Source organism: Salvelinus fontinalis, chromosome 26 (genome assembly GCF_029448725.1).
Source record: "Salvelinus fontinalis isolate EN_2023a chromosome 26, ASM2944872v1, whole genome shotgun sequence".
Taxonomy (NCBI): domain Eukaryota; kingdom Metazoa; phylum Chordata; class Actinopteri; order Salmoniformes; family Salmonidae; genus Salvelinus; species Salvelinus fontinalis.
The window spans coordinates 22,184,918-22,199,254 of record NC_074690.1 but is presented as its reverse complement, the minus strand read 5'-3'; the positions used below and the strand labels follow the sequence as shown (position 1 = coordinate 22,199,254).

At 43.2% G+C, this 14,337-nt stretch overlaps 1 protein-coding gene across 1 annotated transcript in view; it reads right to left on the bottom strand.

The window, feature by feature from the left end:
• Nucleotides 1-279: 279 nt before the first annotated feature.
• The window catches only part of LOC129823928 (calponin-3-like), a 33,713-nt gene continuing 19,655 nt past the window's right edge, over nt 280-14,337 (bottom strand). Inside the window, exons 2-7 of the mRNA XM_055883054.1 lie at nt 9,300-9,421; nt 8,757-8,823; nt 8,466-8,603; nt 8,026-8,142; nt 5,152-5,298; nt 280-4,690 (exon numbers count right to left, since the gene is read on the bottom strand). Of these exons, the coding sequence (XP_055739029.1) occupies nt 4,301-4,690; nt 5,152-5,298; nt 8,026-8,142; nt 8,466-8,603; nt 8,757-8,823; nt 9,300-9,421 (981 nt within the window). The 3' untranslated portion in view covers nt 280-4,300. The remainder of the gene's footprint in view (nt 4,691-5,151; nt 5,299-8,025; nt 8,143-8,465; nt 8,604-8,756; nt 8,824-9,299; nt 9,422-14,337) is intronic.

The following is a 14,337-nucleotide window of genomic DNA, read 5'->3' as shown; positions in this document are numbered from 1 at the left end:
AGTGGTTAGGACACGGTGTGCTGTAGAGGGTATCCCAGGGTTGCTGGCAATCTCAGATATACTAAATAATCTCTGAAGGTCAAACCATACTGGCACTAGCCTGGGTCCCAGATAAATTATTACTGTGCTCTTGCCAACTTCTATGTATTTCTCCTGCCAAAGCAGCACAGACAGACTCAGGTGGCAGTATGACTTGACCTTCAGATGTTATTAGTAGGTAAAACAACACCAGTGGGTTCTCAGAGGGACTTCTGTTAAGATATAACTGTAGAATGCATGTAAGACTTTATGAAACAAACATTTATTGGTACAAAAGAATCAAAACAATAGAAGAAATATCTATATAGGGACAAATGGCAATAAATACCACATCAGTGGATGGGGCTCTACACACAGAAAGGGGGCATTATGGCACAAGGAATCAACAGGATATAAAATAACAATTAAAAATCCATAAGTTTGGTCATGTGACAGAAACTAACATTTGAGATTCTCTTCTAAGAGTATTAAAAAGCCTTTCTTGCAGTCGAATGACCAAAGCACCTCTAATGCCCTCATGGGTCCAATGTTATTCATATTTTTCATAATTAATAAGCATGACTTTTCAAACGCTGAAATGGTTCTCTTATAGTTCGGTCTTCTGTGATGTACATAAAGTGTAATTTTGGGCGTTTGGAATACATTTCAACTCTATATCTGACATGGTACAGGTGTCTTCTTTTTTTAAGCCCACAACCATGTGTGTGAGGTGTATACTTTTGTTTCAAAGTAGATTTGTTTAAGACTACCAAGAAACACTGTGACCCTGATTTAGCCCACTGCAGTAATAGGTTCAAGAGGCAGAAAAACTACAAACAGAACTACAAAAATATTCCAGTGCTTTCAAGTCAAACTGGGACTAGACAGTCATAAACATCTTAACTTCAACCATTTATCTTTTCTCCTGCCAACCTTCTCTAAAATATGATTGCTTGATTACTCAGAATGGACATAGAAAATGTACACTGAGTGTACAAAACATTAGGAACACCTTCCTAATACTGAGTTTCACCCCCTTTTGCCCTCAGAACAGCCTCAATTCGTTGAGGCATTGCCTCTACAAGGTGTCGAAAGCGTTCCACAGGGATGCTGGCCCATGTTTACCCCAATGCTGCCCACGGTAGTGTCAAGTTGGCTGGATGTCCTTTGGGTGGTGGACCATTCTTGATACACACGGGAAACTGTTGAGTGAGACAGTTCTTGACAAAAAACCTGTGCGCCTGGTACCTATCACACTTAACTCTTTTGTCTGCCCATTCACCCTCTGAATGACACACATACACAACCCATGTCTCAATTGTATCAAGGCTTAAAAATCCTTCTTTAACCATCTCCTCCCCTTCATTTACACTGATTGAAGTGGATTTAACAAGTGACATCAATAAGGGATTATAGCTTTCACCTGGATTCACCTGGTCAGTCTGTCATGGAAAGAGCAGGTGTTCCTAATGTTTTGTACACTCAGTGTAAGTCTCTTACCAAAAATCACCACTGAGCAGTAGACTTGTGGTTTTAATTTGAAGGAGAGGAAATAGAGGACAAACAGTAGAGTATATTGAAAACAAGGAGGAAGGAAGTAAGGAAACATGATGTGATGGAATGCTTCTTTCACAGAACTTCCTAGTTGAGTTACTACAAAACCCATAACTACAAAACCCATGAAACAGAAAAGGACATGGCACATTCTTGACATTATTCTGATTGGTCGAAAAATATGGACATTCTAATGAGAGTTTAAAAGGAATGCAAGAAAGATAAGGCAACATTTCACTTACAGTTGAAGTGGGAAGTTTACATACACCTTAGCCAAATACATTTAAACTGAGTTTTCACAATTCCTGACATTTAATCCTAGGAAAGTGTCACGTTCCTGACCTGTTTTCCTTTTTTCTTGTATTTATTTAGTTGGTCAGGGCGTGAGTTGGGTGGGTTGGTCTATGTGTGTTTTTCTATGTTGGGGTTTTTGTGTTCGGCCTGGTATGATTCTCAGTCAGAGGCAGCTGTAGATCGTTTGTCTCTGATTGAGAATCATACTAAGGCAGCCGGGGTTTCACGTGTGTTTTGTGGGTGGTTGTATCGCGTGTCTGCATTCGTGCCACACGGGACTGTTTGTCGATTGTTTCATGGTGTTCTTTTGTTTCGTGTTCAGTTTCGTTTTAATAAATAATCATGGACACTAATCACTCTGCTTATTGGTCCGACCCGTCTCGCCTCTCCTCGTCCGAGGAGGAGGAAGAGCTAGAGAATCGTTACAGAAAGATTCCCTGTCTTAGGTCCGTTAGGATCACCACTTTATTTTAAGAATGTGAAATGTCAGAATAATAGTAGAGAGAATGATTTATTTCAGCTTTTATTTCTTTCATCACATTCCCAGTGGCTCAGAAGTTTACATACACTCAATTAGTATTTGGTAGCATTGCCTTGAAATTGTTTAACTTGGGTCAAACGTTTTGGGTAGCCTTCCACAAGCTTCCCACAATAAGTTTGGCCCATTCCTCCTGACAGAGCTGGTGTAACCGATTCAGGTTTGTAGGCCTCCTTGCTCGCACACGCTTTTTCAGTTCTGCCCACATATTTTCTATAGGATTGAGGTCAGGGCTTTGTGACGGCCACTCCAATACCTCGACTTTGTTGTCCTTAAGCCATTGTGCCACAACTTTGGAAGTATGCTTGGGGTCATTGTCCATTTGGAAGACCCATTTGCGACCAACCTTCAACTTCCTGACTGATGTCTTGAGATGTTGCTTCAATATATCCACATAATTTTCTTTCCTCATGATGCCATCTATTTTGTGAAGTGCACCAGTCCCTCCTGCAGCAAAGCACCTCCACAACATGATGCTGCCAGCCGGTTGGGATGGTGTTCTTTGGCTTGCAAGCCTCCCCCTTTTTCCTCCAAACATAACAATGGTCATTATGGCCAAACAGTTCTATTTTTGTTTCATCAGACCAGAGAACATTTCTCCAAAAAGTATGATCTTTGTCCCCATGTGCAGTTGCAAACTGCAGTCTGGCTTTTTATGGCGGTTTTGGAGCAGTGGCTTCTTCCTTGCTGAGCGGCCTTTCAGGTTATGTCGATATAGGACTCGTTTTACTGTGGATATAGACACTTTTGTACCTGTTTCCTCCAGCATCTTCACAAGGTCATTTGCTGTTGTTCTGGGATTGATTTGTACTTTTTGCACCAAAGTACGTTCATCTCCAGGAGACAGAACTCCTTCCTGAGCAGTATGACGGCTATGTGGTCACATGGTGTTTATACTTGCGCACTATTGTTTGTACAGATGAACGTGGTACCTTCAGACATTTGGAAATTGCTCCCAAGGATGAACCAGACTTGTTGAGGTCTACAATTTTTGTTCTGAGGTCTAGGCTGATTTCTTTTGATTTTCCCATGATGTCAAGCAAAGAGGCACTGAGTTTGAAGGTAGGCCTTGAAATACATCCACAGGTACACCTCCAATTGACTCAAATGATGTCAATTAGCCTATCAGAAGCTTCTAAAGCCATGATATCATTTTCTGGAATTTTCCAAGCTGTTTAATGGTACAGTCAACTTAGTGTATGTAAACTTCTGACCCACTGGAATTGTGATGCAATGAATTATAAGTGAAATAATCTGTCTGTAAAAAATTGTTGGAAAAATTACTTGTGTCATGCACAAAGTAGATGTCCTAACCAACTTGCCAAAACTATAGTTTGTTAACAAGAAATTTGTGGAGTGGTTGAAAAACGAGTTTTAATGACTCCAACCAAAGTGTATGTAAACTTCTGACTTCAACTGTATAGGGCAAAAAACATTTGTTTTTAAAAAAGCTAGTAAGGATAGTAAAATTATTGTTCTGTTGATAACAAAATCAATCTCTCTCACACTCTTTCTATTACAGTTATACCAGAGTAACACAATTTGCATCAGTTTAAAAAACGTCATCATAAGTGGTCCCACAAAACTGTATCAAACTAAATATATAGGCCTATGGTTCATATGATCCATAAAGGGACTTGGACATGTTACTCCACTCCAATTCCGGTAGAATGCCACTATAACGTCACATATTCCCAGACACACTGTGTTACACTTATCCCAACTGGGACTACTACTACACAGGGTGACTTTTTGACAACGCAAAAAAAAAAGCGCTGTTGTCAAAACAAGCGCACATTTTTTTAGCTGCCAAAATGGGGCACACAGAGTCAATCGGGAAAATATGAAATGACACCCTATAGAGGGGAATAGTGTGCCATTTGACACACAGTCAGTCTAATAGTCGATGCCCTGGTCCTCGTCATAGTGCCCGCTGTACTGCTGTTGGTACCCACCCCGGTACTCCTCTTCATCGTCATGGTGATACTGGTACTCCGCCTGGTAGTCGCTGTCACTAATCTCCGATCCATTGGTCCCTGTTCCCAGGCTCCCGTTGCCATGGCTACCGGCATTGTTGCCGAGGGTAACGGGAGACGTGGGCTCCGTGGGGGAGGTGCAGTACTTGGGGTCGTAGATCTGCCTGCCCAGGCCGTAGCTGCTCATTCCCTTCTGGGATGCCACCTTGTTGGTGCCCATCTGCAGGGAGATGGTGGAGCTGTCTGCTGTCTGTCCTGCCGACTTCTGGTCGTAGATGTCACGGCGGGTACCCGGCGCCGACATGCCAGCCTGGGGGAGAGGGGGGAGGGGGAGCGGATGCAGGGCAGAGGGGGAGCGGAGCGGAGGGAGGGAGAGAGTGGGAGTGGAGGGAGGGAAGGAAGGAGAGAGGACAGGGGGGAGCGGAGGGAGAGAAGGTTAGGTTGATGGTTAAGTGGGAGTGTGTGTGTGTGTGTGTGTGTGTGTGTGTGTGTGTGTGTGTGTGTGTGTGTGTGTGTGTGTGTGTGTGTGTGTGTGTGTGTGAGAGAGAGAGAGTAAAAGGGTGTGTGTTTGTTAGAGAGAGCAAGAATGTGTGTCTGTGTGTGCGTGCACCTGGCCACAGTAACCTTTAGTTGGTAGATGTCTCACTCTGATACAAGATTACTGCTAATTGCTTCCTGGGATTAAAGTGGCTAGGAATCCACTGCTGCAGAACCATTGAACCACAAGAACCACAGTACTTTATACACCACAGATGAACAGTACACTCTTACCTGGCTGGCTCCTTTGTTGGTTCCCATCTGCAGACTGATGGTAGTCTGGTCGTAGGGCTTGTCCGTCTGTGACTTTGGGTCGTATAAGTGTCTCCTGGTCCCGTACGCTGTCATACCAGACTGGCTGGCACATTTATTTGTCCCCATCTACCCAGGACAAAAACAGCTTTCAGACATGGCTCCATCCATAGGTCACAATGTCCTCTAATCAAATCTATTCTATGTCTGGCAATGGTATTGACCACAAATTCAATTTGTTTTTCAGAGTACGACTGGTATCCATTGTTTTGGTACAGACAGGATAAAACACACACACACACACACACACACACACACACACACACACACACACACACACACACACACACACACACACACACACACACACACACACACACACACACACACACACACACACACACACACACAGAGAGAGAGAGTATGCCAAACATTAGAAACATCTTGAGTTGCAATCCCCCCTTTTGCCCTCAGTACAGCCTCAATTCGTTGCGGCATTGACTCTACAAGGTGTCGAAAGCGTTCCACAGGGATGTTGGCCCATGTTGACACCAATGCTTCCCAGAGTTGTGTCAAGATTGTGGGCGCTGTCTTGTTAGACTTCAGTGCAGCTTTTGACATTATTGATCGAAGTCTGCTGCTGGAAAAATGTATGTGTTATGGCTTTACACCCCCTGCTATAATGTGGATAAAGAGTTACTTGTCTAACAGAACACAGAGGGTGTTCTTTAATGGAAGCCTCTCAAATATAATCCAGTTAGAATCAGGAATTCCCCAGGGTAGCCGTTTAGGCCCTTCGCTTTTACATTTTTTTACTAACGACATGCCACTATTTGAGTAAAGCCCGAGTTTCTATGAATGCGGATGACTCAACATTATACACGTCAGCTACTACAGCGAGTGAAATGACTGCAACACTCAACAAAGAGCTGCAGTTAGTTTCAGAGTGGATGGCAAGGAATAAGTTATCCCTAAATATTTCTAAAACTAAAAGCATTGTATTTGGAACAAAACACTCACGTAAACCTCAACTTAATCTTGTAAGAAATACTGTGGAAATTGAGCAAGTTGAGATGACTAAACTGCTTGGAGTAACACTAGATTGTAAACTGTCATGATCAGAACATATTAATGCAGTAGTAGCTAAGATGGGGAGAAGTCTGTCTATAATAAAGCGATGCTCTGCATTCTTAACAACACTATCAACAAGGCAGGTCCTACAGGCCCTAGTTTTGTTGCACCTGGACTATTGTTCAGTCGTGTGGTCAGGTGCCACAAAAAAGGACTTAGGAAAATTGCAATTGGCTCAGAACAGGGCAACACGGCTGGCCCTTGGATGTACACAGAGAGCTAATATTAATAATATGCATGTCAATCTCTTCTGGCTGAAAGTGGAGGAGAGATTGACTTCATCACTACTTTTATTTATGAGAGGTAATGACATGTTGAAAGCACCGAGCTGTCTGTCTAAACTACAGGTACACAGCATGCATACCCCACAAGACATGTCACCAGAGGTCTTTTCACAGTCCCCAAGTCCAGAACAAACTATGAGAGGCACACAGTACTACATAGAGCTATGGCTACATGGAACTCTATTCCACATCAAGTAACTGACGCAAGCAGTAAACAAACATTGGTGCACGCACGCACGCACGCACGCACGCACGCACGCACGCACGCACGCACGCACGCACGCACACACACACACACACACACACACACACACACACACACACACACACACACACACACACACACACACACACACACACACACACACACACACAGACAGATTTAGTACTGTAGATATGTGGTAGTGGTGGAGTAGGGGCCCGAGGGCACACAGTGTGTTGTGAAATCTGTGAATGTATTGTAATGTTTTAAAATGGTATAAACTGCCTTAATTTTGCTGGACCCCAGGAAGAGTAGCTAATGGGGATCCATAACAAATACAAATAAAAATGTTCTTTGGGTGTTGGACCATTCTTGATACACACGGGAAACAGTAGAGCGTGAATTTTTTTTAAAACAGCAGCACTGCAGTTTTTGACACAAACCAGAGCACCTGGCACCTACTACCATACCCCGTTCAAAGGCACTTACATATTTTGTCTTGCCCAATCATCCTCTGAACGGCACACATACAATCCATGTCTCACGGCCTAAAAATCCTTCTTTAACCTGTCTCCTCCTCTTCATCATCTACACTGATTGAAGTGAATTTAACAGGTGACATCAATAGGGGATAATAGCTTTTATCTGGATTCACCTGGTCAGTCTATGTCAAGGAAAGAGCAGGTGTTCCTCTGTAAATATTTTTGGGGGATGTACTACATGTCTACTGCTGTAATATCATTAAGTGGATATTTTGGGGGATGAGATCCACTTATGACATTATCTCTGTGTGTCACGCCCTGGCTTTAGTTATCTTTGTTTTCTTTATTATTTTGGTTAGGTCAGGGTGTGACATGGGGGATTTATGTGTTTTGTCTTGTCTAGGGGTTTTGTATGTTTATGGGTGTTTTCTAGTCTAGGTGTTTGTATGTCTATGGTTGCCTAGATTGGTTCTCAATTAGAGGCAGCTGTTTATCATTGTCTCTGATTGGGAACCATATTTATGTAGCCATATTCTTTAGGGATTTCGTGGGTAATTGTCTATGTGTTAGTTGCCTATGTCTGCACTGTTATATATAGCGTCACGTTCGTTTTGTTGTTTTGTATTAGTTTGGTTAGTGTTTCTTCTTAAATAAATAGAAGAATGTATTCACTTCACACTGCGCCTTGGTCCTCCTCTCTTCCTCCATACAACGAACGTGACACTGTGGTAATTGCTATTGTGTTAGCATGACTCACCTGCAGTCCAATGACACATTGTCCAGCCTTCATTTTCTCCTCGTCGAAATGGCGCGTCCTCTTGTCCGCGTACTTCACACCGAGGTCACAGTTGGAGTTTGAACCTTTGGTTTTCGCCTGTTGCATGGTAAGAGACAAAGTAACAAAGTCAGTGTTGCTTGCAGTTTTACATAAATGTTTTTACTCACTAATTACAACTGTACTGTAAGCCTACACAGTGGTGCATGGACATCTCAATCACCAGCAATTCAATAAAAAACAGTGTTTGTTCGACCACGGATTTCAGCACCAACAACAAAAACAAACCAAAAACCAATGTTTGCATCTTTTTCATGTCATGCTCTTCCATGGCACCGTGTGTGGTGTTATGGCACATGGTTATATTGAGGTCAGGAACAACTCAGGGTTCCACATTCACCCCAGTCTAACCGAGAACCTACCACACCAGCCAGGGACAGCAGTGTGCTCTGGACTTGGGTCATGTTTCCATTCTCAAACAGGTCGTTGGCCTCAAAGATATCGTTGGGACAAAGGCCAAACTTCAGAATGGCTCGGATGAAATTCCCCAGATTTTCCAGCTAGAAGGGAACAACAAAGGAAATCAGACTCCGGTTCAGTCTCGTTATTTAGTCTTGTCGAACAAAAAGCATTTTCCCTCTGTGAAATGGTATATATCAACATCTTTTATTTTTTACAGTATATATCAACATATTTTATTTTGTTTCACGTACCTTGTGCCAGTTGAGTTTGGAGTGGTTGATTTTCTTGATGGAACCAGGCTGCAGTTTGTTTATCAGCCTAAGGTAGAAGAAAAGAGTAAACTCTTACAGTTTGATATGAACATAAAACAGATTCTCAACTAGAGCAATGAAAAATAATACACTGTTCCTAGTGGTAGTGAAAATAATGATAGAGAGATTAAGACCACAGAGCTAATCCTCTGTAGGCCTTTTCAACACCTGATCACTGTTATAAAAACAATATAACATCCTGTATTAAGTCTACTGGAGTGATCATCTATCGAGGAATGTGACTAAGTATTCCCCTACATCCTCATAGCTGACTGAGCTGAAGACAGGTGAAGTCTAGGGCTTGTAAAACAGAAAATTGAACAGGGCAAAACATCATTCACATGTTGGGGATGATAATACAACCTAACAATATGGATTGGACAAATGGTATAATATGTATAAATACCTAAAACATTAGAATACATATAATAGTAAATTCCACACAGATCCACTTTGTGTAGACAGAAAAACAATAAAACTAACTCGCAGAGGATGACTCCGTCCTTAAGGCCTTTCTGGAAGTTCTCTCCAATGGGCATGCCCGTCACCTCCTCAATCCAAAACCGGAGCTCCTCCTCCTTCTGCAGGTCATACTTCCCTGCGATCTGAAAATATAAAATAATTATGTAACTCCACCCACTCTTCATTTAACCTCTCTAGGCTAGGGGGCGGTATTTTTACATCTGGATGAAAAGCGTGCCCAAAGTAAACTGCCTGCTACTCAGGCCCAGAAGCTAGGATATGCATATTATTAGTGGATTTGGATAGAAAACACTCTGAAGTTTCTAAAACTGTTCGAATGATGTCTGTGAGTATAAGATAACTTATTTGGCAGGCGAAACCCCGAGGACAAACCATCCAGGATTTTTCTTTTTAGGTCACTCTCTTTTCAATGGGTTTTCTATGTGGATCTAAATTTCTAAGGCACTTGCTTGCAGTTCCTATCGCTTCCACTGGATGTCAACAGTCTTTAGAAATTGGTTGATGTTTTTACTTTCAGAAATGAAGAAGTAGGGCTGTTCATAACGAGGGTCGAGTCTAGTGTGCTGTTGTGGTTGGGGCGCGCGACCTGAAAGCTCGCTCCACTTTGTTTTTATCCGCTATTGAACGCAGTCTATCCCATCTTAAATTGTATCGATTATTTGCGTTAAAAAATACCTAAAGTTGTATTAGGAAAGTAGTTTGAAATGTTTGGACAAAGATTACAGGTAACTTATTAGATATTTTGTAGTCATGTTGCACGAGTTGGAACCGGTGTTTTTCTGGATCAAACGCGCCAAATAAATTGACATTTTGAAGATATAACGACGGAATTAATCGAACAAAGGAACCATTTGTGATGTTTATGGGACATATTGGAGTGCCAACAGAAGAAGCTCTTCAAAGGTAAGGCATGAATTATATCGTTATTTCTGAGTTTTGTGTCGCGCCTGGGGGAAGAAATATGATTGTCTGTGTTTGTTTGATGGGGTGCTGTCCTCAGATAATCACATGGTTTGCTTTTTTGAAATCTTTTTGAAATCTGACACCGTGGCTGGATTAACAAAATGTTAAGCTTTATTTTGACATATTGCATGTGTATTTTCAAGAATGTTAAATATTTACAATTCTGTAGTTTGAATTTGGCGCCCTGCACTTTCACTGGATGTTGGTCAGGTGGGACGGTAGCGTCCCATCTAGCCTAGAGAGGTTAACAATAGTTCAAAATCAAACCCTGACCCCCCTAGACACTTGTGGGGATATGACAGGTTTGGATAGGTAGGCTATACGACATCAATACCACTTAGCCTACAAGTGGGCAAGGTCAACAATTACCATAGACTTCCGATCCTGAACGCAAACCCAATCCTAACATCAACCAAATAAGCTACACACTTAATAAGGTATCTTGTAATTTGATCCAATGTTAACCACAATGTAAGCCTAAACCTAGACTACTTTATGAACTCCATAATCTTTTGGTATAATTGTTCTTTCTACTTGAATTTTGTATTTATATTGATGTGTGTATTTTCTGTAATTTATGTAATTCAGGGCTCATTTGTAAAAGAGACCTTGGTCTCAGTATGACTGCCTGATAAAATAAAGGTTAAATAAATAAATACATATTATGCCTGTGTGTGACACAGGGAGTGAGTCTGTGAGTTCTAATAGCCTCTAGGCAGAGAAGCAGTGTTTATGTTAAGTGTAATGCATTAGTCTGACCTCAACAGATTGCTTAGTAAGCAGTGAGCAGCACACCCATTCAATAGTTATAACTCGTGGTCATTGGGCCCAGCCGGCCCACTCCTTGGGAAAGTTAGATTAGGTCTGTTTAAAGGGTAGACTTGCACAATAATTTATACAGAACATTTGAGAAAGCATTATACAATTTAAACCAAAAGGAAAAACAATTCTGATATCCATTCTATTCACTCATGTATTTTCTTAAAGAGAAGGTCACTTGAGGTAACGCTTCAGTCCTCACAACAACACAAGGCCAAAGCTTTTCAACTGAAGCCAAAGCCGATCTATCACATATCGTTCTAAAGGTCCGTTTTTTGGGAAAACAACTCTTCTCTCCTCTCCCTCACATCACTGCTGTGTGGCCTGCTGCCAGGAGTGGTAAGACACACAGGAAATGACATGGACCGCTGCCCCATGCCTGAACCCTGGCTTTAATGGATGGCTCCACAGATTCCCCAGTCCAGACTAACACTGCTGCTTTACCCAATGACTTGAAGGAGAGAGAGAAAGACAGACAGACAGACAGACACACAGACACACAGAACGGAAGATAGAAAGACTCCTGAGATCTGCTGAGCAATGAAGTGTCTTAAACTTCCATGAAAACATCACAGAGACAACTTTACGTGAGATAGCGGAGGGAGACATTAGAGGGATATTGCCCTCAGCCATCTTAATGAGCTTTCATAGGCTGCTTGGTTGAAGCCCTGGGCTTCCAACTGTGATGTACATATTTTCAAATCAAATAAAATTTTATTCATCACATACACATATTGAGCAGATGTTATTGCGGGTGTAGCGAATTGCTTGTGTTCCTAGCTCCATCAGTGCAGTAGTATCTAACAATTCACAACAATACACACATGTAAAAGTAAAAGAATGGAATTAAGAAATATATAAATATTAGGATGAGCAATGTCGGAGTGGTATTGACTAAATACAGTAAGAATAGAATACAGTATATACATATACATGAGATGAGTAAAGCAGTATGTAAACATTATTAAAGTGACTAGTGTTCCATTATTAAAATGGCCAGTGATTCCATGTCTATGTATATAGGGCAGCAGCCTCTAAGGTGCAGGGCTGAGAAACTGTGTGGTAGCCGGCTAGTGATGGCTATTTAACAGTCTGATGGTTTTGAGATTGAAGCTGTTTTTGATGCACCTGTACTAACCTCACCTTCTGGATGTTAGTGGGGTGAACAGGCCGTGGCTCGGTTGGTTGATGTCTTTGATGATCTTTTTGGCCTTCCTGTGACATCGGGAGCTGTAGGTGTCCTGGAGGGCAGGCAGTGTGTCCTCTGTGATGCGTTGGGCAGATCATACCACCCTCTGGAGAGCCCTGCGGTTGTGGGCAGCGCAGTTACCGCTGCGGTGATACAGCCTGACAGGATGCTCTCAATTGTGCATCTGTGAAAGTTTCTGGGGGTCTTAGGGGCCAAGCCAAATTTCTTCAGCCTCCTGAGGTTGAAGAGGCGCTGTTGCGCCTTCTTCACCACACTGTCTGTGTGGGTGGACCATTTCAGATTGTCAGTGATTTCCCCCCGAGGAATTTGAAGCTTTCCATCTTCTCCACAGCGGTCCCGTCAATGTGGATAGGGCCGTGCTCCCTCTACTGTTTTCTGAAGTCCACGATCAGCTCCTTCGTTTTGTTGATGTTGAGAGAGGTTATTTTCCTGGCCCCACTCTGCCAGGGCCCTCACCTCCTCCCTGTAGGCTGTCTCGTCATTGTTGGCAATGGAGCAACGAACCGCCCTTGCTGTCTCTCCAGGGCCGGTTCCCCTCTCTCCACTGGGATTCTCTGCCTCTAACCCTGTTACTGGGGCTGAGTCACTGGCTTGCTGGTGCTCTTTCATGCCGTCCCTAGGAGGGGTGCGTCACTTGAGTGGGTTGAGTTACTGACGTGAACTTCCTGTCTGGGTTGGCGCCCCCCCTTGGTTGTGCTGTGGTGGAGACCTTTGTGGGCTATACTCGGCCTTGTCTCAGGATTGTAAGTTGGTGGTTGAGGATATCCCTCTAGTGGTGTGGGGGCTGTGCTTTGGCAGAGTGGGTGGGGTTATATCCTTCCTGTTTGGCCCTGTCCGGGGGTTTCTTCGGATGGGGCCACAGTGTCTCCTGACCGCTCCTGTCTCAGCCTCCAGTATTTATGCTGCAGTAGTTTATGTGTCGGGGGGCTAGGGTCAGTTGGTTATACCTGGAGTACTTCTCCTGTCTTATCCAGTGTCCTGTGTGAATTTAAGTATGCTCTCTCTAATTCTCTCGTTCTCTCTTTCTCTCTGAGAACCTGAGCCCTAGGACCATACGTCAGGACTACCGGGCATGCTGACACCTTGCTGTCCCCAGTCCGCCCGGCCTTGCTGCTATTCCAGTTTCAACTGTTTCTGCCTGCGGTTACGAAACCCCCACCTGTCCCAGACCTGCTGTTTTCAACTCTTAATCATCGGCTATGAAAAGCCAACTGAGATTTATTCCTGATTATTATTTGACCATGCTTGTCATTTATGAACATTTTGAAAATCTTGGCTCTCTCTAATTTTCTCCTTCTCTCTTTCTTTCTCTCGGAGGACCTGAGCCCTAGGACCATACGTCGGGACTACCGGCCGTGGTGACTCCTTGCTGCCCTCAGTCCGCCTGGCCTTGCTGCTATTCCAGTTTCAACTCTTCTGCCTGCGGTTATGGAACCCCTACCTGTCCCAGACCTGCTGTTTTCAACTCTTAATGATCGGCTATGAAAAGCCAACTGAGATTTATTCCTGATTATTATTTGACCATGCTTGTCATTTATGAACATTTTGAAAATCTTGGCTCTCTCTAATTTTCTCCTTCTCTCTTTCTTTCTCTCGGAGGACCTGGGCCCTAGGACCATGCGTCGGGACTGCCGCCCGTGGTGACTCCTTGCTGTCCCCAGTCCGCCTGGCCTTGCTGCTATTCCAGTTTCAGCTGTTCTGCCTGCGGTTATGGAACCGCCACCTGTCCCAGACCTGTTGTTTTTCAACTCTTAATGTCAGCTATGAAAAGCCAACTGAAAATTATTCATGATTATTATTTGACCATGCTTGTCACTTATGAACATTTTTGAAGATCTTGGCATAGTTCTGTTATAATCTCCACCCGGCACAGCCAGAAGAGGACTGGCCACCCCTCATAGCCTGGTTCCTCTCTAGGTTTCTTCCTAGGTTTTGGCCTTTCTAGGGAGTTTTTCCTAGCCACCGTGCTTCTACACCTGCATTCTAGCTGTTTGGGGTTTTAGGCTGGGTTTCTGTACAGCACTTCGAGATATTATCTGATGTACG